The sequence below is a fragment of the Cavia porcellus genome, unplaced genomic scaffold (assembly GCF_034190915.1).
Source record: "Cavia porcellus strain 051 isolate PalLab524CR breed Dunkin Hartley unplaced genomic scaffold, mCavPor4.1 scaffold_6, whole genome shotgun sequence".
Lineage (NCBI taxonomy): Eukaryota > Metazoa > Chordata > Mammalia > Rodentia > Caviidae > Cavia > Cavia porcellus.
In genome coordinates this window covers 27,088,771-27,111,544 of record NW_026947489.1, presented here as the reverse complement: position 1 = coordinate 27,111,544, position 22,774 = coordinate 27,088,771, and the positions used below count along the sequence as shown (strand labels likewise).

The window sequence follows — 22,774 nt, the reverse complement described above, 5'->3', positions numbered from 1 at the left end:
TCCCTCGTCATTCTGACTGCTTGGCAAACTGTGGATGCACGGCATTGGCTGCAAAAGACTGGAGGCAGTAGGCTGTGGTAGGAGATACCCGGGGAACAACAGGAAAGATCTTAGAGAAAAGGGATGGAATCTAAAGGCCTGATGTGAGGGCATTAAGAGCTTGAGTGGGGATGTTGGTATAGGGAAGGTAAGATCAAGGCAGCTGAGGATGACTATTCAGAACTTCCAGACCAGAACTGGTTCTACAGGGTGATACCACGAGAATATGGCTTTCAGACCTTAGCCTAGTCGTCAGGAGAGAGTTCGGTTCTCTCCAGGCTAGAATGGTGAGCACTGACTGTTTCAATAGTCACACAGTTGTGTGGATCTCTGGAAGATAATGGGCTTGACAAACCCATTATGTATGCTCTGACATTTAGGTGAGTGCAAGCCAGTGTCTCTTTCTCACTTTATTAATTTGCTTTGGTGAGGTCAGCATACAGATCAGTAACAGGCTACACTATATGCTGGGTATTATCATTTGACATCATAGAAACTTATGAGAGAAGAGGCAATGTCGGACTGAGGGTTGCTTTTCAATCAAAGAATGGAGGCAGCATTGCCTTGCCTCCTTTCCAAAGCCAAGTCCAATTTTCCCAGTTGCTAATTCCAAGCCAGACATCATGCAAGGAGATGGTGGTGATGAAACAGTAGGCTGGCACACTGCTGTGAATAATCTGCCACAAGCACTGTAGACAGCACCCACTCTGTAATTATTGGGTCAGTCAAGCAAGACCTTGGCCATAGGATAGAGCACTCAGACTGTCTTAAGGCCAAACTAAATCTAGGTAATCCTCAGCAAGAGACATTAGCTCCACATTTCTGTTCTACCAGAAGTAAGATTCCAGATTCTGGCTTCTCAAGCACACCAGCCTCCAAGCTCAAGCACAAAGAAAACAAAGGAGGCTGGAAGACTCCTGAGGAAGTATGCAAAATATTGGAGGAGATCTTGAATTTGTTCTCCTGCATTATACCTGAATTGTCCAGGTCTTTCTTCCTCTCCTCCTTATGGTAAAATTTATTCTTGTTTTCTTTAGCTGGTGAGTCTGCCAACCAAGGCTTCAATGAACTGGAGATATATAGGATCTGTCTTATGAACTTGGGTTTTTTCCTATGGTTCCTAAGAAACTAGGAGATATACGATTTAGCTCTGACTTCAGGGGCCTCCACTCCTGGTACTGGATTACGGGCTCTAAGTTCAAGTCCTTGGTTTGGTATTCTGGGTGAAGTACCTCAGGACTATGGCATACAAAGGCCAGAAAGGCTTCAAGCTAAATGAGCTGGTGGAACCAGGTCACTCTGAATGGGGACTTCTGTCACAGGCACAAGAGGAGCCTGAGGGTTTAGCCTGCTATACTGAGAAAAATCTAGGCTTGTCAACCCAGGGAGAGATTCCAGCAGTGCCAGTGGGGATGCATGATCTGACAGATCTAAAGTCTTGGTTGTGCCACTGGCTAGGAAGTAGGAGGTGTCAGCATGAGGAGGCCTTCTGCTTATCTTAGCTCTTGAAGAAAACCATATCTAACAAAAGTAGATTTACCTTGAGGACAAGATACAATGCAGAGAAAAAACTAAGGTCACAAAGGGTAAAATCTCAATATGGAGTGGGCCTTGGTTCTCCTGTCATATCCTACACAAACTCTATAACCCTTCAGTTTTGAGTTACAAGATCATCAAACTCACCCCATTAGTGTGGGCAAACCTAGTTCTTCAATATTCTTGAAACAGTATTCATTTGTAATCTTCCTAGGATCCCCAACAAACATCTCTACTCTTTATTTCTAGTTTCTGAGATGGCTCTGCCACAGGCAGGCTGGAGCCACATGGTAACTACATATAAAATTCACAGAGCCAGGCATGGTGATGCATACCTGTGATCTAGCACTTGGGAGTCTGAGGCAGGAGGATCACCATGAGTTCAAAGCCAGCCTGGGCTACATAGGAGTCCAAGGCCAGCCTGAACTACATATCAAGACTTTGTCTCAAACAACAACAACAACAAATCTTCAAGGTACAGAGCAGGGCACACATAAAGCCCTGGGTTCTATTCCCAATACCAAAAAAACAAAACAAAAATTCTCAAAACAAGAAGGAAAAAAACCTCAAAGTTTAGTCTTTTCTCCTTTATGTACTACCTACTATCTCCTACTCCTTTCTCTTTCTCTTTTATCCCACAGCACTATGGGCTGTTTCCTAAGCCCAGGCACTAGGTTAGTAGTAACAGAAAGCAGATGTCAGGAGCACAAGCACCACACGAATTACACACAATGGTGGGAGACAGGAGTATGGAGATGGGAAACTGTATACTGTATTCCTCACAAGTAGGGGCAGGAGTGGGGATTGCAGTGCTGCTCCAGCAAAGGAACAAGCTAGTCATCTGCCCCATCAAATGAGTTGGAGAAAAATAACCCCAGGAAGATGAAAATTATATACGCTGCGGATTACAGGGAGAAAAGAGGAGCAATGGGCCCAATCTAGGCAGTACTATTCTCTAAGAAGAGGAACCTTATCATGTCTGTGTATGGCCTGGCAGTCACACGAGAGGAAAGGGAGTGACTGAATCAATTTTGGGGTGGTGACGCTGACACAAAAGACATGATGGTCATGACAGTGGTTATGGAAGTGGTCCTGCGCTGCCACAGAGAGAGGTCAGCCAGGCTGCAGCCAAGGCTCGGGCTGTCTTAGGAAAGGTCCCAGCAAGGACACTGAGTGATGAGCTCATCTAGAGACAGCAGGGGGGGTGGGTAACACAGCGGGAGGAGAGGCAAAGTCAGTGTCAAAACTCAGCGGTTAAGTGTCTGGAAGTGACAATGGTGAGGAGGAATGATGTTGAGTCAAAAGCAAACGTACCGTTAGTCGGATGCTTTGCAAACGACACAGAAAATCGTTTTACGGCCGGGACAAACAAGAGCTCTGGGGAGAAAAGACATCATGGGGATTATACCCACCCTGTCCCCACCCTCTGCTTTGGAATTTGCCCGTAGTATACTGTTCTTTAATTAGCTACATGACCTGATCCCATCCCCGCCCTCAGACTGCCATGCCAGTCTCTTCCTCTTAACAGACTGTGCCATCTCTGCCCTAACACAGCCCCACAACGCTGACTTCACCACTACATCCTCCTGCCAGTCATTTATAAGAAACATCTGTGTGACCACCTTCTTCCCTCTTCTCACTCTCCTGCCCTATCATTTTGCTATCTGAGTTAAGCAACTTCCCCATCCCTAAGCTTGATTTCCTGGATTTCAGTCAAGGTTTGCTTGCATTTTTGTTGACCATGCATCATCTTCTTGATCCTCACCCCTACAGGCCAGAATCCGGGAAAGCATACAAACTGAGGCAGCAAGGCTGTATGTGGGAGATTATGAAGGGAGAAACGTAAATAAGTAGTATTTGTATGGTGACAGGGATGCAAATGGAAGGGAGCGAAGGGTCCTGGTTCTTCCATCTATTGTTGATGAAGAAAACTCGTTACGGGGCCTTTGTCAGTGCCATCTTAAGCATGAATGGTTCTGGAGCTGGGTCCTTGCCAGGAGACAAGTGAAAAAAGGAGTTGCCCCCCAAAACCCACCCACATACCATCTCGGTGCTTCAGACTGGCAGGTGATAGCTTTTTGCCATGGCTGCGAGCGTAGTCCTGAAGATTCGGGGCGCTGGAGGAGCCACCCAGCACTGTGGTGCTGAACAGCCCTGTGCACTGTGAGCCTGAAAGGCCAGGAGGGCGTTAGTAGCCACACAAAGCTGCACACAGAAGTCCACATAACACGGACAACACTGAGTCACACACAGCCAGTCAGCGCCACTGCCACACGGCCACGCCACAGAACCACAGACGTTGACTTTTGTCCACAGCCACACTAGGCAAGCAAAGTGGGGATTCTCCTTAGGACCTGCATGGCAGGGACAAGAGGCCACTCCAAATGCAAGGTTAGTCATATTAAGGGATTCGAAGCTACTGAAGAGATAGACTATGCTTCGTGGGTGGCTCTCAGAAATGCTAAAAGAATAGGCAGATCGCTCTAGATCTACCTAGATTTAATTCAGTGCCCTTTGCCCTAGAGGGTGGACTTGAGAAATGTAGAAATCTAGTTCCTTGTAAGTTTAAAAGGGAAAGGCTTGGGGTTTTTTTTGTTTGTTTTTGTTTCTGTTTGTTTTTGCTTGCTTGTTTGTTGGTTGACAGTGTCTAGCTTTGTAGTCCAGAATGGACTTGAACTTGCAAATCCTCCTGCCTCAGCCTCCCTAGTGCTCAGATTACAGATGTGTACCACCATGCCTGGCCTAGGAAAAACTTCGAAGCTCGAGACTGAATTTTGAGCACTCGGTTGTAACCATTCCAATTCTAAATTCTTCATTCAATATCCACTCCCATGAGGCCTTTTTTTATCCTTCCCAAGAATGAAAGCATGACACGTTGAATTTCTAAAGCTGGGAGAGACTCAGAGATCATCTAGTTCAACTGTCTCACATTAGAGATGACAAAATGAAGATTAAAAAGTCACAGAATATGTTAGGTGCTAAGGTGAACTTAAATCCAGGTCTCTGGGGACCAACTGTCTTTAGTTGAAAAAGAAATAATTTTTCTTTTCTTCTGGAAGAAACAGGATTTTATTTATTTTTTAATTATTTTTAAGGCAAGGTCTCACTATATAGTTGAGGCTGGCCTTAAATTCACTATGTAACCCAGGCTGGCCTTGGACTCATAGTGATTTTCCTACCTCAGCCTCCTGCATGCTGGGATTACAGACATGTTCCACTACACCAGGAAACAACATAACTTCTGGAGTCAACAAATTGGAAGGCATGGGAAAGGCTGTTGACTTATGTGGAACACTGTGCCTGTTGTGTGCTGAGCACCCTTCTGAGAAGGAATTCAGTAAACAACCAACAGGCATATTTTTCTCTGAAATGCATTGTCCTGTAAGTCTTATGAATCAAACTAGAGGCCCACATACACAAGTTCAAAGAAAGCAAAGAGAATTCTAGTGCCAATCAGGAGTAAACAGAACTTGAAAGATCTCTGAAGAGATTGAGCCAGGTCAGTCAGGGTCCCCGCTGCGTGATCTAGAGGAGGGCTGGAATTCCATGGTACCTTCTACTTCAGCTCATAAGAACACCACAGTTGGGGCTGAGGATTTAGCTCACTGGCATAAGCTCCTGCCTTGTAAGTGTCTGGTCACGAGTTTGATCCCCGGTACCAATTTAAAAAAAAGAATACCACAGTCAACACTGACATCTAAGTTTTGGGGATTTGCTCTTCTACCTCCAAATTCATATCAGTTAAGACTCTGAGTTTGGCTGAGGTCTTAACATTAATGGGGAGATGGATAGAGAGGATGCCAGTTCCTCTTGGTTCCACAAAAACCATTATTTCAAGTGTTTCAGAGAAACCATAAAGCTAAGGTGGCCAAAGATTTCTACTCTGAAATTTAAGATTTCTCTATTCAGCAACTTTCCTACCTTTCATGCTCACACAGGCTCTGGAAATGGGCTGTAGAGAGTAATATGGTTGCTAAATATATCTGCTTTTCTTCAGAGAAGCTAAAACTAGCTGGCTGTATCCCAGACCACCCCAGGTCTTGTCTTATATCTACTTCCTGCACTGAGTCACTCTCCAATGTGGTCATGCCAGCCTAGCTCTGCCCAGTCCTTACCTCATCTCAGAGGGGGAACTCTACATTACCACTGCCATCTGCCACCCAGCTCTGTGTCCATACCGCTCTGCTTTGTTCTTTCTGTCTTTCTTCCTTTTTTTCTTTTCTCTCTCTCTCTCTCTCTCTCTCTCTCTCTCTCTCTCTCTCTCTCTCCCCCCCCCCCCCCCAAGATTTCACTATACTGCTGCCCAGGCTGTTCTCAAATTGCTGGCTCAAGCATCCTTCTATCTCAGCCTCTCAAGTAGCTGAGACTATTGGTATACGCCACTATACCTTACTTTTTCTGTTTTATTTTGTTGTTGATTGTTTTTTGAGACAGAGTCTTGCTATGTAGTTCAGGCTGGCCTTGAACTTGCCAGTGATCCTCCTGTGCCAGACTCCTGAGTACTGACTGGGATTACATGTATACCACTAAATGCAGCCTCTGCTTTATTTTTAAAATTTTTAAAAATTTCTGTCTTTATTTTTTTGTCTTTTTGAGACCAGAGTCTTTCTATGCAGTTCAGGCTGGTCTTGAGTTCACTTGGTAGCTGGTTTCAAACTTGCAACAATCCTCCTGCCTCAACTTCCTGAGTATTGGGGTTACAGATATGTGCTACCATGCCAGGGTCTCTGCTTTATTCTTTCTTTTTTTACTTTTCTTTATTCTTAACATCAGTCTTTCACTTAACTGGTTAACTGGGCCAGATATACCTATTTACTTTCTCAGCCCACTTAAAACCTGAAACTTATTCTTTTTTTTTGCAGTACCGGGGATCAAACTTATGACCTTGCACTTGCCAGGCAGGCACTTATGCCTCTGAGCTAAATCCTTGGCCCGTTGAAACCTATTCTTTACTGGATTTTTGGAATAAGAAGTATATATCATAGATCTACACATTTATCATTCACTTTTCATGCCACAAACCATCTACCATATTTCAGGGATCTGAAGGCAACCTACTTTCATTAAATTAGCCTAGAAAATTGCCAAAACCTTCCTCCCCCTTGTGAGTCCAAATGCTGACCACTTTTGGGTCAAGAAATTAGGTGCCAAGGACAAAGGTAACACAAAAACAACAGGATCTAACTACAGAGAACAATAGGACAAAATAAAAGAGCCAAGGAAACAAGCTCAGAGCCCACATAGTCGTGTCTGACCTCCAGTTCTAGAACATGTGACACTGCGTTCGGAGACAGCCCCTCCCAAGGACTTCCTCCCCTCCCAAAGAATACAATACCCTCTGAAGCTCGGTCCTTCCTGTAGTCTGTGTTCTTAGAAAAGGTTGAATGATGTTCTCCATCCCTCTCCAGGGATCAAAACATCAAGAGGCTTTCTCTCAAAGTCATGAGAAAAGCCTCTGTCACTACACCAGTCTCAGATTTGGCCCTCAGTCTTCCGGAAGGAAAGGAAAAAAGTTACAGGATTAGGACAGGATGGAGGAGAGGGCGTAGAGATAGAGGGCCAGAGCAGAGTTGTGAAAACACAGGCTTCAGAGAAAGACATGGCACAAGTTCTCCATTTGAGAAATATGACAGTTATGGAGTCACAAGTACCTCGATTTTAGCTCTGTCACCGATAACTCTGAAGGTTCAGAGTCTCCATGGCCCCTTAACGTCTAGGCTGGACTGGAGGGACAGATAAGGAATGAGAGGGAAAACCAGAGAAACGCCCTTCAAGCAAGTAAACAGGAGGCCTTCCAGGGATGAATCAATCATTTGCCATCCAGTGTCACACCTAATTCTGTTTTTCCCCCTTCATCCTCCCTCATCCCACCTGACAGTTCTACGACTGGATGGTCCCAACTCCCACAACAAAGACTTCCCACAATAAAACTCAAAGAACAGACAGACAACTCCTTTCCAACCACAGATGAAAGACACTAGAAAGTCATACCTAGGCCACTCTGCTTCATTTCTGTTGGTGGCCTTGAGGATGAAAAGAGCCGGTAGCCACCAGGCCTCGAAGAGGAAGTTTCAGAAAGCACCTGCACAAAAAAGATCCTCTGTTATCATCCTGCCATTCAGCCTAGAAGAGCAAAACCCATGTATGAATTTTTTTTTTTTTTGGTCTTTTTCATTTTTATCGGTACCGGGGATCGAACTCACGACTGCCTGCTTGCAAGGCAGGTGCTTATGCCGCTGAGCTAAATCCCCAGCCCCACCATGTACGAATTCTTGCCCCTACAGAGCAAGCAGTGTCCGAAAGTTTGGAGGAATCAATGAATTTTTATAGGGGAAGAAACATGGAAAGGGAACGGATGGTATAGTTCATGGAGGGACCATACAGGGAGTCCTTCTTTGACACAAGGTACTTCTAGTTCCAAGATGCCTATCCTCACAGCCCTCACAGCCCAAATCTGAAAAGTCATTGTTCTCAGTACAGTGGTAACCCCCAATCTTATCTGTCTCTCCCTCAGACTCAAGAAAGTCAATCACAATGGCTCCACAAAAGAGCCCAGTTATCCCCTCTTCTCTCTGTGTGATGGCTGTATGGTTATTGCAACCATACTAGGCTCCTTATCTAAAACAAGAGGCCCTCTCCCTGACAGTTTCACTCCAGGACACATGAAATAGAATTCTTCAAATACCCACAAGGGCTAATTGCACAATGCTCAATGTATACATGTTCCATCTAGATAGTGTTCTGCACCTCTAGATCCCAAAAAGCAAAGACAAAAGGCAGGACATGGAGGTGAGGCAGGAGGGACACCTGTGTGCAGGACGCCAAGTGAGTGGTGGACACAGCCCGGGGCTGTAGGCCGATGGCTGGGGAAGGTCGGGGTAGGTCTCCTGACCGCCTGCGGCGCCGTCCCCTCAAGGGGATCAGGTCCAGGATCCCCGTGCACTGCATGTTCATGACCTGCTATTATACCGGGTAGGAAGCCGGTCATGACTCCCTTTACCCTCAAGTTCCCACAGTCCCAGTGCCCAAAGGGCAGAGCGAGGTAGAAGGCTGGAGAAGATGACCAGCTAGAGTTCAGCTGCTATGAAGGTTTTTGCAATCTAAAACAGTTCAAAACTATGAGATGACAGGAGAACAAGACAGGACGAAAGGAAAGATGCCAATAATAAGAATAAGAGAGTCCAATGCTCATAGAGCAGGGAGAGGAAATATTAATATCACAAGGCTGTGTAACCAAGGAGCACAGAGAACATTGCTTGCAAGGCTGAGAAGGAAATCCTGGGCAGCAACTATCCTGGATGAGCTAGGTAAAAGCAACACTGGCAACTGAAAGGAAGGAATGCAATTATAACAGGAAGCTTCCTGAAAGAAACTGATCTCATCAAAACATAGAGTTCTCCTTTGCTGATGTCTGCTGCCCTTAAACCAGAAGAAAACAGGGGATCTAGCATGCGAGTGCCAGGGAGATCAGCAGACCATATCAACAAGGGAGACATCTAGCTGTGAAGATGCAGCTCACGGATGGAGGAGAGCCTGTCATTCTGTCCATTTGATTTGGTTCACATGGGCATGTAGGGCACTCAGAGTACTAAGTTATACCTACACTGAAGGGAGAAAATAGTGCCTATGCCCCGTAAAGAAACTAAACATTCACAACATCAGTTCCACATTAAAATAATCAGGAAGTCAAGGATAAGTACAGAAAAGAGACTGTAGTTTGTCTTTTCAGTTTTCTCCAAAATCTGAACTGTAAAACTTTGGCTGAACCTATGAAAGTTAATTTCAGATTCTTCTTAAATATCCATAAAATGGAAAAACCAGTTCCTCTAAGACAGGGACATGGCATAGAGTGAGCTGAGCAGATTCTTGGGTTAAGAGAATAACAAAGAGAGTTCCTGAGACAGGGGTAAGTCATGGCATCCCAAAGGTATCACTGGACCTGAGCGTGGTGGCACACACACGTGAAATCCTAGCACTCAGGAGGCCAGGGCAAGGGAATCATTGCAAGTTAGAGATCAGCCTAGGTTACAAAATGAGCTCAAGGCCAAGCTGAAGTGTATAGCGAGACCTTGTCTCAAAAAGACAAAAAAATTAAAAATGAGAAGAATTTTTAAAAAATATCATTGAGCCAAAGAGAGAACCAGTGTTTCCTGGAACAAAACTAGAACAAAAACCCAAATGGTTAGTTGGATGTGATGTGAGATTAGTAACTATTCCTTCTTCTAGACAAACCTCATCAAGAAAGAGCTCTCCAGACTGATCCTATTGCTGAAACAACAGTAGAGATAACTCCCAGGAGAGTAAAGTGCCAGGCATTTGCTCATCTCCTTTACCCAAGGTAACAAAGAGATGAAGTGGTCTTTAAGAGTAATCGTGTTGTTACTACGGTTACTGTTTAATGACTATCTATGAAGTAGACATTACTACATTTTATACATGAAAAATGTGAGGGTTAGAGAAGTTAAAATCTCTATGTAGGGTTACACAATTTTTTTTTTTTGTCTTTTTCCTTTTTATCGGCACCGGGGATCGAACTCACGACTGCCTGCTTGCAAGGCAGGCGCTTATGCTGCTGAGCTAAATCCCCAGCCCCAGTTACACAATTTCTAAGAATCAGACTGGGATGTCACCCCAGCGTTTAAGCTGTTTCCGCTACATTTCCTTTTATTTTACTATTATTATTATTATTATTATTATTATCATTATTATTATTATGAGAGAGGAGCAGGGTCTTGCTTTGTAGCTCAGGCTGGCTGTGAATGCACTATGTAGCCCAGGAGGGCTTTGAACTCACAGTGATTCAGTCTCCAGAGTGCTCGGATTACAGGTGTGCTTCACCAACCTGGTTTATATTTCCTTTCCTTTTATTTTTAAACACTCCTTCCCCACTAAATTTCCTTTTAAATAACTGTCTTTTCAAATTCATCCAGAGTCCTCCTCAATTTATTTCTTAAAACCTTTCTCTCTCAGGAACCTCTCACTTGCAACTGGTTGCTATCAGAAGCAACCAACTTAAAGAGGCTGGGGACAGCTGTGAGACAGTCAATAAACCAAACATATGGGGGGCCAGACACTGTCTCAGGTCCTCCCCCAGCTTCAGAGGGCACATGGAACTGTGTTTCCACCCCTTCCTCTTCCCAAGGCCCTCCCATTACCTCCATAGAGCCGGCTTTTCGGTTACGAATGAGGGGTGATCTCTTAGGGAGCCCAGGGCCCTCAGGTGGCTGGGGTGAAGTCTGAAGCGCCCGGTCTGGCTCATCGGACGCCTTTCCCGGGCACAGATTCTCCATGCTGCCTTGGTCTGTTTTCATCTCCTCATTCTGTTCAATAATAGGTGTGAATGGCTTCCACCCTTTCAGTCCCAAATTCTCCAGCCCTCCAACCACCACATGGTTCCTAAGCCCTTCAGTCTCAACCTACCTCAGAAGAGGCTGGACGGAACCCACAGCCAGTTGGGGCACTGCCTTCTTCCTCGACACCTTTCACCCCAGGGCTGAAGTGCAGCTCCACGTGAAACCGTTCCTCTGATAAGGGATCCTACAGGACAACACCAATAACGGGCCAGCTGAGAGAAGCCCAGTGTGGGTACTATCTTTAGGCAGGGGAAACAGAGAGGAAGAGGAACTCAAGATGCATCTTCTCAGGGCTCAATTTCAGGGTCCTTCCCCATCCCTTTAACTACTGTCTGTCTGCTAGAGAATCCTCACTCCTTTATGTTCTACCATTTGTAATTCACCTTTCCACATAACAACCTTTCCTAGAAATCGCCCACAAAGTATTTTGATACAGTGAATACAGCATATTAGATATCTCTGTAGCATCAGAAGCAAATGTGTATGTACAACCATGTCTGGGGGAAAGACTCAGAAGGGTCCCATGTTTCCCTCCCTAATGCCAGAACTATGTCCTGGAATTAGCTCTTGGGCTCAACATGCTTTTTGTCCCCACAGGAACCTCTCGGATGCTTTGTGTCATTCTGTGCCTAGGTGCTATATGTAGCTGGACTGTATGGATTCTAAGGATAAAAAGGCTTCCTTTTTTAAGGGAGTAGCATAAAGGGGGCTTTTCCTGAGCCCACTTATTGGATCCTTACCTGTGTGTTATCCTCATAAAGCATAATAACAATCTGGGTCATGTAGTTAAGCTCTGAGATGGCACTCAGGTAAGCCAAAGCTCGCTGCCACTGTGTGTCTTGGGTCTCCTACAAGCAGAAAAAGAGCTAAGTCCATGCATGCCTAGGACGGGAAGTGAGGGAATGGGCAGGGCACCAAGTACAACAGTGAAAGCTTGCAGAGAAAAAGAGCAAGAACAGAAGAATGTTGGGGGAAATGTCACAAGCTAAAAGGAAAAGGAGCATCCTTACATCAAGAAGCCCCCCATAGCGAAAGACGCTGAGTAGGGAGTGGACATGGCTCTCGCTGGTAAAATACAGCCGTGTTCGAACGTGGCGGCCTGGGGACAGCACCCCTCGGGAGTACCTGCGAGGACAGTTCTGTCACACACACCATCACTCCGCAGACCCCCTCTTCCCACCTCAAAGGCGTCTCCCATCTTCTCCCTCCCAGCACCCCTTCTCCTCTTGGTTTCCCAAGCCATCCCGAACTTGATGCTCCTTCACTGCCAATGACCCTCCCTCCAGCCAGCGCCCCTCCTGGCCTCTCTCACAGTGGGTGCAGCTTGTTGACAGACTCATCCTCATGGGTTCGCTGCAGGTCGAGCAGTATCTTTCGCAACAGTGGAAGACAGAAGCCCACGGCAATTTCCAGTTTCTCCTCCCGACTGATCCCATACTCCTAGGGGTCCAGCAGTCAGAAACAAATGCCTCAGTGTGTTTGCTTTCCTCCTGCCTCACACTCCCAGCCCCAGCAACATGCCTGTCTTCACCTTAGGCCTGAGGCTTCTTTCCTATCCACATCCTTCCTTTTCAGGCATCTCCTCGTTTAGCCTTCTGTACTTACTCAGAACCAGGGTAGTCTCTGAGAATTGTAGTGGCTCAACTAATTCCTTCTCTGAGCTTTCTTCCCCTGGTTCCCGCATCATCCCCTTTCCACCTCCTCTTCTTCCCCATGCCCTTATCTGCAGGCCAGATGTCCATGTGACACACACCTGAGGAATGACCACGTCCGCCAGTGCCTTGGAGAGACGCAGCAGCTCCGCCGTGCCCTGGAGGCCCAGGCTCCCATTGTGCTGCACATCATACTTGACACAGTCATAAATGTCAGGGATCTTACTGATATCATAGCGCCCACTCTTCTGCCGAAAGTCACGCTCCAGCTTGCTCCACCGCTGTAGCATGAGCTCTAGGGTCTCACTGTGGTAGAGCTGGAGGTCTTAGAGGAAGGCAGGAATCAGATAGAACCAAAAAGTTAAGCTCCAACAAAAGAAGACACTGACAGCTTGAGTACAACCACAAGTGAGTGAGATGCTTTGTTTCACAGTTAGGAAAAGACACAGGTGTGCCTGAAAAATGCATTTAGACCTGAGACCTTAAAATGAAAACTGGCCAGGTGTGGTGGTGTATACCTGTGATCTCAGCAGTCAGGAGGCTGAGGAAGGAGGATCACTGTGAGCTCAAGTCTAGCCTGGGCAATAAAGTGAGTTCAAGGCTGGTCTGAACTGCATAGTAAAAGGAAAACAGTGGCATTTATACTTACCTACAGATTTGGGGTCCTTCATCCGCTCCCGGATCTGGTGGGTGAGGTTTTCAATCAAGGAAAACACCTGATCACAGACTTTCACAGGGTTCTGAATAACAGTCATGGAGTTAAGCAGGGAAGTGCTTCCAGTGGGAGCCAACTGTAGGGAACAGAGAGAAGGGCAGACAGGGTTGGTTAGGTGCCAGTTTCCTATGACTTATTATAAAGAAATTGCCTGCAATACAGAGCTGTTTGTTGGCTAATTTCAATGAGCATCTTAGGCTACTCAACATAGTAGTTCTAGGGCCTTCAGATGATCATTCTACCACAGTCAACTAACATAGCCAGTCATAAACATCTTGGAGTTCAGAGAAAATAAAACAGACCTTGGTTCTTTTCTTGGGGGCTGTAAAACACAAATGGAAAATGCTAGAGAATAAAAATTAAATCCCAAATCTTCAAAATCTCTGCAGAATGGTTTCATGACTAGATACTAGAGACATCTTTCAACTAGAGTGATCTAGAGTAAAGTGTCAAGTCCTGGGCTCCAACTCACACTCTGAGGACAGACACAGTCCATAAGGAATGGGGAGAGACAGAAAAGTATAGTAATAGGGTAAGGAAAAAAGACTGTAAGTGAAATGCACAATTCTACCCAAATCCTTACATCTTTCATTATTAGCAAAAGGCAGCAAGGAAAAAAGAAAAGTTACCTTAGATTTTTTAAAATTTAACACTGAACAATGAACTAGAAAACAGGAGAGCAAGATTATGCCCCTTATCGAGTTCTGCTCAAAGGGAAACACAACAAATGCAGGTAATGTGCTCAGCTCAAACACATTTATATTTCTGTAGCTGAGTTCATTTAAGAACCTGTCAAATAATTACAATATGCTTAATGTCGGTAAACTATATACCTAAAAATGGTCTAAGTGGTACTACAACTTAAAAATATAGAGGAGGGCCAGGGATTTAGCTCAGCAGCATAAACACCTGTCTGGCAAATGCTAGGTTGCAAGTTTGATCCCTGGCACCTAAATAAATAAATAAATGAAAATAAAAATAAAAATAAAAGGAGCCAGGGATTTAGCTCAGTGGCATGGTACCTGCCTGGAAAGTATGAGGTAGTGAGTTTGATTCCCCATACCAAAAAGTAAAGACAATAGCCAGGCATGGCTCATGCCTGCAATCTCCACTACTTGCAGAGGCTAAGGCAAGAGAATCACTTGAATTCAGAACTTAGAGGTCAACTTGGGCAACATAGTGAAGACCTCAGCATGCCTGTAATCCCAGCACTCAGGGGCTGAGGCAGGAGGATCTTTGTATGTTTGAGACCAACCTGGGCTACAAAGTGACCTCCAGGCCAGCCCAAACTGCACAGCAAGACCCTGTCTCAAAATTAAAATAGTAAGACCCCATCTGAAAATAATACTTTTTAAAAAAACCTATCAGAAATGAGGAGTGGAATTGGGAAAAAGCACTACCTAGTCAACAGGAACCTGGGTGCCTGGGACATAGGATGAGCACTTTAGATTATCAGTACCCACTGGGACTAATGGTGAGACTTCACATTCCAAGGCAGTTACCAGCCTGGTCCCTAGAGTTAGAACATGGGGTTCACGCCAGCTGTATCTTGGGAAAGTTGCTTAAATTCTTTAGCCTAGGTTTCCTCCTCTGTAAAACAGGAGAAACGAGGTATAGTTCTAATATTCCTTGTGGAGGATTAAAGTAATCATTAATTCTTTCATTTCCTCCCTTCCCTAGAATCTAGACTGGCCCTATAACTGCTTTAACCAATAAAAAATAACAAACTTATATTATGCTAATTCTGGGTCTATGCTTTAAGAAAGTTAAACACTCCTGCTTTGGGGAAGCTCCAAGCTACCACAAATTAAGTCCAGCTACCATGCCAGAGAAATCACATGAAAAAAACACGTGAAGAGGACAGGCCCTGAGAACACAAGCAGAACACAAAGGAGGAGCAAGCTAGCCAGCTGGCCCAGAACCCCAGTCCAGCCTCCAGACAGCTCCAGCCCAGTCAACATCTGGTTGCAAGTTTAAGAGAGACCCAAGGAAGACTAGTTGAGCTCAGAACTGTAAGAGATAATAAAATGGTCACTTTTAGTTACAAGTCTGGGGGTCATTTTTTACACAGCAATCACTGACACATTTTTGTATTCGCCTTGGAATTAGATGTATTCTGGAAATGAAAATTTTTTGGACTTTTGAAGTTGAAACAGTGCATAAACCATATGTCATATGATACTTCAGTGAGGCTTATGTAAAGCCAAACACACTTATATTTCTGTAGCAAAATGTATGACTATTTATAGAAAAATAAGCCGTATGGTCTTATGATGACACATGTTAGGTTCAGTTGCCAAGTAAGTCTTAATGCCAAAACTATCATCTTTTGGGGCTGGGGATTTAGCTCAGCGGCATAAGCCCCTGCCTTGCAAGCAGGCAGTCGTGAGTTCGATCACTGGTACTGATAAAAAGGAAAAAGGCAAAAAAAAAAAATCTTTTTAATTGTTGAATTGTGGACATGTATTTATCTCAAAGGGATGCTGTGAGGATTAAATGAGATAATGTGTGCAAGTACCTAAAACAGTGCCTAGTAAACATAATCATTTAGAATTATAGGAAGGCGGGGCAGGAACAGGGAAGGCCTGACCTGGCCATAGTCCTCGGGGCCAAAGGGCGCATCCTGCTGCAGAATGTGATGGAGCCGAGCCTTCACCCGGTGCTGGCAACTGCTCAAGGACTCCCCGTCACTGTCCAGGAGCCCATTCATATTGGCACTCTTCACCATTTGTACCAAAATGGGTGTCAGCTCCCCTTCTAGAGCCAGCAGGCCCTGCAAGAGAAGTCCAAGGCACATTAGCTTCCCTTCCAGGACAGTCTTGTTAGGCCTTTCTGGTTTGAAGAGCTGGGATATAGGGCAAGGGGTTTACTCCCACCAACCCTTTATGGCTCCTTGGAAGGAGCTGAGAACAAGGTCAGATACAAGTAGAGACTTCTCTGAGTTGGCACACAAACACCCTGACATTTCCCAACTAGTTATCCAGACTCCATCTCCACCTAACAAAAGTGGGGACTAAGGAAGAAGTATAATATATACCTTGGCAAAGGCGGCAGCAGTCATCTGGACACGGCCCTCATCAGAGGCATAGATCTTGAGGTCATGGCGGAAAGTGCTATGAAGACGAAGCAGTCCACAACCAGGAAAGCCAGCATAGTCACCTGGTACAAAGGAAAGGACCAGAAGAGACTGGAAACATTCTTCTTCTCCACCATCCTCACTACCTCTGCTCCTCCATTTCCCCTAGCTTGTCCTCTAACTACCTTACCACGGCCCTGGTCATATTTCACCCCTGTCCCACAGACACTCACCCTGCCCTCCAGGGTACATGCAGCGAAAAGCTCGTCCCAGCTCCTCAGCCTGAACACGGCCATCCGGAGTTAGCTCTCCACCCCACTTCAGTACCAGCAACAGGGATGGGGCTAGAGCGGCCCTCTGCAGATCTGAGGGAGTACAGGGCAGTAAACAGGCTTAATATCTAAGACATCTAAATGTTAGGTCTTCTGAAACCATAAAAGTAATCTCAGACCTAGATTCAAGAATAAGAGATCTGGGGCTAGGGATTTAGCTCAGCAGCATAAGCGCCTGCTTTGCAAGTGTGCAGTTGTGAGTTCGATCCCTGGTACCAATAAAAAAAAAAAAAAGAATAAGAGATCTGAGTGGCTAATGGAAAAAGAGATTATATTGTACCTTGCTGCTCATTAGATGCTTTCACTCCATGAGGATAGTAAGTCAGCTGCACCTTCCGGTTGATACCTGAGAAGTGGCCGTACCTATGGGAAAAAGCCACTCTAGCCTTTGTGCCCCAGGACCCCAGTTTTCCCTGCTATTAGCTCCCTTTTCCTACCCCCTTTCTCACATCTCCAGCACAGACTTCAGCTGCTCTAGCTTGCCAGTCTTCTCCTCGATCTCTCCACTTGGCTCTTTCTCCAGTTCAGCCAGCAACAGTCTTGTGATGTCCAGAACCTCCTAGAAGAGTTTAGAGGAGTTAACAGGATATCCATACAGGAAGTCACTTTTCCAAGTGGTCACTTTTCCAAGTGACCAAGCTGGTCAGTTACTTTTCCAACCTATCATTCACTGTTTTCTTCCATCCTTCTTTTTTTTTTGAAGAATCTCACTGTGTAGTGCAGGCTGGCCTTATTCACTTTTATGGCCCAGGCTGGCCTCAGATTCAAAATGACCTTCCTGCCTCAGCCGCCCAAGTGCTGGGATTACAGGTGTGTGCTACCACCTTCTTTCTTCCCTACAGCACTACTACCCTGGTCAGATTTAACACCTTACCTGGAGCTGCTCAGGTCGCTTGAGTTTTAATTTCCCAGTCTTGTATCCACCATGTTTTTCAAATAGAGTGAAAAACCTATAGTCAAGAGAAGCACCAAGACAATCATAGCTTTTCAGAGCTGTTCCCCACACAATCTCCCTTAAGAAGACCAAATCAGGACATGTTTCCTACCTGGGGTGTGTCACCTCCATTTTCATCTTCTGCTTGGGGGTGCGATCTCCATGACGGATAATTGCAATGACACAACGGAGTTCCATCCTAAGATCAGAAATCCTTTCAAAATCTCTCTTCCACCCCACCCTCACCTCACTTCCACCATCACAGTCTCTTGGATACACATAAGAAAAGATAAGCAGGGATCTGAGATTGAGGGTAAAGGTAGAGTTAAGGGGACTACAAGAGGGTCAGGCCCTCTAGTTAATACTGTGTAAGGTTACAAAGAAACCATTGGGTGGATGAAGGAATCTCAAATGTCTGTATACTGCACATTTCTACACTTTTGCTTACATAGTGCCAGAAGTGGTAGGGACAATGGGAATATCTTCTGCTTCTGTGGGAATGGACCATGGGATCTGGAACTGTGGCGCAAGCTCTCGCATGATGGTGTTCCTAGCAGGAGAAACAAGAGAAAGGGCTGTGAAGATGAATGAACCAGAGTTACACATAGGAACAAAGCTCACAAAGATGAGCATGTTGCAGAGGAAGGAATTCAAACAAAGCCTGAAAATATGCAAATGAATACTACCATACATGTGGTAGAAACATAAATGCCTAAGAATGATAAACACCAAACTAAAGATTGTGATTCCCTCTGGGGTGGCAGAGAGAACATAACTAGGGAGGGGTATATGGGGGCCTCTATTAATAGTTTTTCCTTAAAGCTGTAAGTAGTACTTGGCGAACACTGCTATATTTATGGATGCTCACCATATCTATCATTCTTCACATACTTTTGAATGGCTTAAACATTACACGATGATTTTTTTAAAGTCAAGTTGTAAGACCGTATCAACTTGGTCATATATAGTGAAATAGTTTATTTATGCAAGGCAGAAAAGATAATCTATTATGTCTAAAACTGAGGAGTGTAGTATTAAAGAAACAAGGGCTAAGAAGCTCTTTTCCTTTTTCCCTTTTAAATTATTTTTTTTTGTTTTATAAATTATTTTTATATATTGAAAATAAAGTAAAAGCTTTTTAAAACTTGGGGCTGGGGATTTAGCTCAGTGGCATAAGTGCCTGCCTTGCAAGCAGGCAGTCGTGAGTTTGATCCCTGGTACCGATAAAAAGGAGAAAGACAAAAAAAAAAAAAAAGCTTTTTAAAACTTAATTTTATTGGTACATTTTAGATATACAGAATGATCACATTCATTATAGGAAGTTTGTACCTGTATATGATACACCTTGATTCTTCTTTTTTCCACATTCGCCTCCCTTCCCTCCCCTCTCTTCCACCCTTCTCCTCATTTGTAAAACCTTTATTTCAATTTTTTTTATTCTTTTTTCTTTAGACTCCTTCTCTAAGCCCTCTCTCACCACCTCAGACCATTATGTCTCTTACCCCAAGATCTTAGCACAGTCATCGTAGTATTTCATTGAATTCTTGACAAAACTGAAGCCATTGACATCACACACAAAAGAGTGACCATTGGCCCGAAGAAGATCAAAGCCACACACTGTTTGCTGCAGGTGAAATAGGCAAGATGAGAAAAGAGAACCATTCTTTCTTTGCAGACCCCTGCTCCCATCCCTGTCCCGCATTCCCCAACCCCATGGGCTCTCCACTACCTTGAAAGCTACACAGACTTTCCTGGCCACCAACTTTTCCATGGCAGTCAGCATGACTGGGTAGCGAACCTCTTTCCCTTCACTGTCTCGTTCCACCTTTCCATCCAAAGCTGGAGATTTCCTAGCTTCAGCATGGGCATAATCTGGCCCCACTGTGTACACCTGCAGGTACATAGCATCACTGAGTATGCCCACAGCTCACCCTGTGTATGAGAAAACAGTATGAGCACTAGGTCTGCAGACTAGTTTAAGAGTAAAACAAAAAAACTCTGACCATCAAAAATAAGTAGACTGATTTTTGTCATGGAGTCCTACTTCAGTACTCTCATGACATTTTCCCCTCAGGACTCTGGCACTATCTATCTAATCCTTATTAAAAAATAATTTACCAACATTACACCATTTCCTACACACCCTTGCCATTGCTCTAATAGTGAAAATGAAACTGTCTACATTCCCCACTCCTTATCTTTAGTTGAATATGAACCAAACTGATTCACACTGTATTTTCTAAGACTCCTTCCCCATACACTTCTACCTGCTATTCCCACCTGCACCCAGACATCTGGAACTGCTTAAATCCCTGTATCCAAAGCTGGGTGTGGTGTATACACCTGCAATCCCAACACTGAGGAGGCTGAGGCAGGAGGATCACCACTAGTTTGAGGCCAGCTTGTGCTACATAGTAAGACCCTGTCTCAAAAAACAAACAAAAAAATCCCTGTGTCCAACATAACCTTGACATCTGTGCCGTCTGTTGGCATAAACTCCTCATAGATGTATGACCCTGTCTTTCGAACACTGCTCTCAGGAGAGTAAACGCTGCTTCGGCTGCCAATCTTAGGAAGAAAAGGAAGAAAAAACATGTCACCTCAACAGTCTACCCTGTCCGCAGACCCTCCAGCTTCCTTCCCCACAACTCATCATGTTCTACCTCTCTGACTCCCCAAATGCTCAGCTGTCTCCCCACCTTACGGAAGAGGCGCTGGCTCCCTCCTCCTGCTGAGCTGGGGTAGTAGATGTAAACGTTGTGGTCCTCTGCACTCACTGGCTTCTCCACAAAGGGCTTGGGGAAGACAGCACCATTAACCTCAACCTGGTCTTCACCTTCTATCAGGTTGCACTCTGCAAAGTGGTTGTGGGGTCACTCTTAGGGCCAAAGACAGTAGAATACTCCCAATTCTCAGTTTGTTACAATTTTAATCTCTACAATCCTCAAATTCCTGTGAGTCTCTCTTAGTGACACATACATATTATCTATATATGATATATAGATATGATAATATCTATAATAATGGGCCCAAGTTGTGTCCAAAAAGACTGGACTCTCACCCCACTATAATCTAATACCAAGCTCCAAAATTTAGGTGGTATATAGGAGATATCTAGGGGACATAAACAAAGTAGTCATGAAAAGCAAGACAGAAAAGCACTGACAGGAATAGATACTCACCCTCGGGCCGGGCAGGGTCACGGTTGAGCACAGCATATCGAGGCAGATCGATACCCTCCTCCTGCAGGATCCGGTACACCTCCCTCCTGTCACCCCCAAATAAGTTAGCTGGGAGCACTGGGGTATGGGTGACTAAGGTGAGAGACTAGGGGTTTCATTTGCATAGGGATTGGAAAACACTGAGGCATAGAACTCAATAGGGTATGGTACAAAAATAAAATGTGTTAGTTTGGCCTTGTCCCTAAAGAGTATGTCCCCAAAGTGGGCGTGATCTCAGGGTCACCATCCCATGGGGCCAAAGAAAGCTATACCTGTCTTGAATGTAATACTGCATGGCCAGATCATTGATAAGAAAAGGGTTTCGAAGCTTGGAGTAAGCAACAGCCTTGTCCAGAGGAAAGCCTGTGATGGAGAAAGAAAATAGTAACCAAAGAAAGCAAGCAAAAGAGATGAAGTGAGAAAACAAGAGAGACAGAAACATTTTAAAGCTAACCACTGCCACTGAGTTTCTCTCACTTTCCCTTTTGTCCATCTTCTAAGTCTAGGATATTTAGTAGGAAATTTTTAAAAATTATATCTAAGGTCTTTCTAGACATCCAATTGTGTTTGAGAGCCTAAAGGCCTTAGAGCTATCCTATAGACAGATTATAGGTCTACATTCTCCCCAGGCGCTCCTCCAAGATGTAGGGAATGCAGATCCTTTGGCATTGTTCCCTGTTATACTGGAGGAGCTGATGGCCTCTTCACTAATAGGACAGTAAGAAGCTTATCCTCAGTCCAGCCTTCCCTATCCTTCCTATTCTTTACAGATCCCAACCTTTGGAGTGGAAAGAGATGAGACAGTGGCAGGATGGCCAGTTTTCCACAGGTTCATTGAGGATCACATCTTCTCCCAGGATGATAACAGTCAGGTAGTCAAATCTACACAGTCGCTCTAGGATTTGGGTCATCGGCTTAGACTTGGATTTCTTGGTCATGGCACAGATGCCAACAATGATTTGAGGTTCAGGAGGCTGTAGGAGAAACTGTTATGAAGAATTCAGAACTTCTCACTTATGTCCCCCCATGAGGAATACTGTCTCATCTCCCCAGGGTAGTTTCTTTGCAAGACATTGGATCTACATGTCTTGTCAGCATACTGGTGCCTAACTTTGATCTAGGCTGGGATATATCTAGGGATCTACCATTGCCACCAGAATAGGTGCTTTCCCACTAAAGAACTGTGACTGTGAGACAGCAGGAGGAGGCATAAGGGTGGAAATTCCGAAGAGAGGCAGTGAACCCATCTCCACCGCCCCTCTCCTAATCCCAGATAGGGCCTGTTCAGGACAGGGTATGTATTTGGAAAGAACAGAAAGATATCTGTATCCAGAAGAATCTCATCTCAACTGGGCAGGCACGGTGGCACACTCCTGTAATCCCAGCATTTGGGCAGCTGAGGCAGAAAGATCACTGTGAGTTTGAGGCCAGCCTGGCCTACATAAGCAAGTTCAAGGCCGGCCTGCATTACATAACAAGACTCTGTCTCAAAAAAAAAAAATTGCTAAGGTGGGAGACCCAACACCAAGTTATAGCATCTTCCTGTCTTACCACTTCATCTTCCTCATCCTCAAGTAGCTCACTGTCACTCTCTTCTGTCCTCATGCCTGTTCCACGGGTGCCCAGCCCCTCATCTCCAGCTCCGAGGAAGAAGTGGGCCGTGGTGCTCTCGTCCTCACTGGCCGTCAACGACCACATCCCCACCGGAACACCCACTCATCCCGCTCTGCAAAGGTGGGCACCCCGTCAGCTCAGAATCCAAACCCCTTGGCGGTAGGTGGGGATAGGATATGAGGAACTAGAAAATAAAGAGGAAACTACAAGGGTACAAGCAGAAACAGGAAACAAAGCTATGGGAAAGAGGATCAACAAGAAAGCAGGCTATGGCTATGATTTGAAATGATTTAAGAGCCATA

The 22,774-nt window shown here is 45.0% G+C and overlaps 1 protein-coding gene across 15 annotated transcripts in view; it reads right to left on the bottom strand.

Annotated features, from left to right (window-relative positions):
- Positions 1-22,774, bottom strand: part of Ppip5k1 (diphosphoinositol pentakisphosphate kinase 1) — a 37,995-nt gene that overhangs the window by 11,495 nt on the left and 3,726 nt on the right. For 4 of the 15 annotated variants that reach the window (XM_063250158.1, XM_063250166.1, XM_063250161.1 and 1 more), the window contains exons 3-28: positions 22,410-22,584; positions 21,637-21,832; positions 21,131-21,221; positions 20,820-20,905; positions 20,337-20,491; positions 20,104-20,205; positions 19,367-19,528; positions 19,140-19,261; positions 18,086-18,187; positions 17,750-17,836; positions 17,578-17,653; positions 17,153-17,262; positions 16,984-17,066; positions 16,605-16,736; positions 16,333-16,454; positions 15,886-16,068; positions 13,230-13,371; positions 12,682-12,905; positions 12,241-12,368; positions 11,939-12,053; positions 11,669-11,776; positions 10,996-11,112; positions 10,731-10,895; positions 7,567-7,657; positions 3,619-3,744; positions 2,890-2,952 (exon numbers count right to left, since the gene is read on the bottom strand). In XM_063250158.1, coding sequence (XP_063106228.1) covers positions 2,890-2,952; positions 3,619-3,744; positions 7,567-7,657; positions 10,731-10,895; positions 10,996-11,112; positions 11,669-11,776; positions 11,939-12,053; positions 12,241-12,368; positions 12,682-12,905; positions 13,230-13,371; positions 15,886-16,068; positions 16,333-16,454; positions 16,605-16,736; positions 16,984-17,066; positions 17,153-17,262; positions 17,578-17,653; positions 17,750-17,836; positions 18,086-18,187; positions 19,140-19,261; positions 19,367-19,528; positions 20,104-20,205; positions 20,337-20,491; positions 20,820-20,905; positions 21,131-21,221; positions 21,637-21,832; positions 22,410-22,556 — 3,235 coding nt within the window. In that variant the 5' untranslated portion in view covers positions 22,557-22,584. Of the gene's footprint in view, positions 1-2,889; positions 2,953-3,618; positions 7,299-7,566; positions 7,658-10,730; positions 10,896-10,995; positions 11,113-11,668; positions 11,777-11,938; positions 12,054-12,240; positions 12,369-12,681; positions 12,906-13,229; positions 13,372-15,885; positions 16,069-16,332; positions 16,455-16,604; positions 16,737-16,983; positions 17,067-17,152; positions 17,263-17,577; positions 17,654-17,749; positions 17,837-18,085; positions 18,188-19,139; positions 19,262-19,366; positions 19,570-20,103; positions 20,210-20,336; positions 20,492-20,819; positions 20,906-21,130; positions 21,222-21,636; positions 21,833-22,409; positions 22,657-22,774 lie in introns of those variants that run through there. The other 11 variants (XM_063250162.1, XM_063250164.1, XM_063250163.1 and 8 more) reach the window with 7 other exon arrangements.